The sequence below is a fragment of the Austrofundulus limnaeus genome, unplaced genomic scaffold, assembly GCF_001266775.1.
Source record: "Austrofundulus limnaeus strain Quisiro unplaced genomic scaffold, Austrofundulus_limnaeus-1.0 Scaffold455, whole genome shotgun sequence".
NCBI classification, from domain to species: Eukaryota; Metazoa; Chordata; class Actinopteri; order Cyprinodontiformes; family Rivulidae; genus Austrofundulus; species Austrofundulus limnaeus.
Genome location: NW_013952857.1, coordinates 176,676 through 179,283, shown reverse-complemented (window position 1 = coordinate 179,283; position 2,608 = coordinate 176,676). Strand labels below are relative to the sequence as shown.

Sequence of the window (2,608 nt, the reverse complement as noted above, 5' to 3'; positions counted from 1 at the left end):
GAGTGAAACCTAATGTTGAGAGCTCAGCAGACAGTTAAGTTTCACTTTCACTTTCACCCCAGAGCCTGCAGGAGTTATGGGCGGGGTGCTCTGCCATGAGGAAGTTCGGCTTAAAGACACGTCCCAGAGGTGTTTCTGGTCCCCACCTGTCGTTTTGCTCCTCAGCATGGCTTCCTAAAAACACTGCAGGATTTCTCAAACATGCATGAATGAGTCAAAACAAGGCTTTGGACATGTTTTTTATGAGAGTGTAACATTACAACATGATGTAAAACTCAAAAAAGGTGATTTTACTTGATATTGCCCCTTTAATAAATGTTCCTGGTCATTCGAGAGAAAACCTGAAAACCAAACAGTTAAATGCAAACTGCAGCTAAAAGTGTTTGGAAAACAAGGATTTTAAGGCTGCAGATGGTTGACAGTCAGGATGGTGAAGGATTACTGCTACAGATCAAAACACTGGTTTATTAGATGTAAATAAAAGTGTGGACAGTTTGCACCAAACGCTCCTAACCAGCGTTTCACACACAGATCAGTCCGTTTTTATTTACTAATTTCCATTTAATGGAAATCATCTGAGGTAAAGTTCGTATTTATGGTTTAAATAAGTTTCAAATAGGAAAAAAACTTGCAAACTTCATCTTCTGTAAAAGAAAACAACAAAATGCGTAATACAGTAGTTAATGTATTCACTGTCATTAAAGATGTTTTTAAAAATTACATTAAATATGGCAATAAAAACATGCAGAAACCCTGATTTTTAACAGTTAAACATTTTGGAACACCTGCGCTCAACAACTCCTAATAAATGAGAGTTAGGATTTGATCAAATGGACTGAGGCAGCTGTTTACAAAAATATAGTAGCAATAAAGTCATATAAAACAATGTTCAGACCTTAATGAGTTAGTGATTCTGATTGTTTAGGATAACTGGAGAGATTTCATTTTTAAAAGAAATTAAAATGATGTGTTTTTTGATAGTTATGTTTGAGATAAGTAAAATAAAACAAAATTGAAAGAGGATAAAATTAAATGTCTTTAAAAATGTGTCATGTAATGTTTGACCTGTAGCATGTTGTGATTGAACGTCTCCTCTCTAACAGAGCTGGATTATAAAGTGTGTGCAGCTGAGTGAAAAGGACAGGTTGAAACACTTTGTTCTTCAGGGACAAACAGTTTCAACTCTGCAGTTTTATTCTTGTCTCTAATTTAAACGCGTTCATTTCGATAAACCTGCAGCAGGTTGAGTTTTCTTGTCGCTCCAAACAGGAAGAGTCGGGTGTGAACTCAGCACGTTGTCTCTGTCCTTCCTGCAGTTTCTACATCTGGCGTTTAAAGTGAGGTCACTTCCTGTGTGTTTGCAGGTCAGCACTCACGGCTACTCTCAGAACCAGATCCTGGTGTGGAAGTATCCATCGTTAACACAAGTGGCCAAGCTGACGGGACATTCCTACAGAGTCTTGTACCTGGTACGTTCTCTGTCACTGTGCAGGCGACGGTCCTGCCATCACAGCCGGGCCAGAACAAGTGGCGTCTTTGTACAAGTGTTTGTTTTATTTGACTCGTAAATCCTGTTTGGGTTTGTGTTTTCTCCCCTCAGGCTGTGTCTCCAGACGGAGAGGCCATTGTTACCGGAGCTGGAGATGAGACGCTCCGTTTCTGGAGCATCTTCAGTAAGACGCGCTGCACAAAGGTACGAGGGTTTCGTGGATACGTGCAAGCTCACGTGTTTGTGTTGAAGGGAATGTTCGGACATTGTGAAGAGGGTTTCTGTGGAAAAGTTGTTTTTATTTTTTGTCGTAGCTTTGTGACATCTTCAGTTTGGAAAAATCAAACTTTTTGTCTGACGAGACTGATGAGCAGCAGCTCCAGTCTTTCCATATATATGAACCTTAACTGTGCTCTTGGTTTTTAATGACATGATTTTAACCGAAATATTATAATGTTCCTGCTAGGGATGCTAACAATTAATCAACTTACGATTAATTGTCGAATAATGGTTTATTAGATTAAAATTTCTTCCATTCGATAAATTGAAAACATTCATTTAAACCTTATTTCAGTGTAGTTTTGACTTCATCCAGCAGAGGGTGCTGCTACTCTACCCCTGCCCTGTTAAACTGAGCAGGAAGCCGTCTAGATGTGGGCGGGACCGCAAATGCGCGAGTCTTATTTAGTTGTATTTGTGACACAACAATAATAATGGACTACACCAAACTGGAAGGAAAAGTACCGAAGGCTGTACCAGACCATCCAGCAGTATGACGCTAAAGGCAAGAGAGCAGGATGACAGAGAACGATAAGCTAACTGTGGCAAACATTAGCTTCCACTTGTTGAAAGAACAACAACAAAATTTACAATCGCTACAAATACTTAAAGTGTATTTTACCCCCCTGTGAAAAGATAACTCCGCCCCAAGGCAAAATTTGAAAAATGCATCAAAGTGGGTAGGGGAGGGGGTGAGGGTGGGGAAGGGGGGTTAGAGAGCGGAGGTGTGGCCAGGACGAGAGAACGCGACAGGCAGCTAGCATTAGCATAATTGATGCTACATGGAGAGTGACCACAGTATCACAGACAGTTACATCTCTGAACGTCTGAGGTGGAGGA

The 2,608-nt window shown here is 40.5% G+C and overlaps 1 protein-coding gene across 2 annotated transcripts in view; it reads left to right on the top strand.

Annotated features, from left to right (window-relative positions):
* The window catches only part of fzr1b (fizzy/cell division cycle 20 related 1b), a gene marked incomplete in the record, with an annotated part of 15,175 nt that overhangs the window by 9,826 nt on the left and 2,741 nt on the right, over window positions 1-2,608 (top strand). For both annotated transcript variants that reach the window (XM_014025088.1, XM_014025087.1), the window contains 2 exon segments: window positions 1,365-1,469; window positions 1,601-1,693. In XM_014025088.1, coding sequence (XP_013880542.1) covers window positions 1,365-1,469; window positions 1,601-1,693 — 198 coding nt within the window.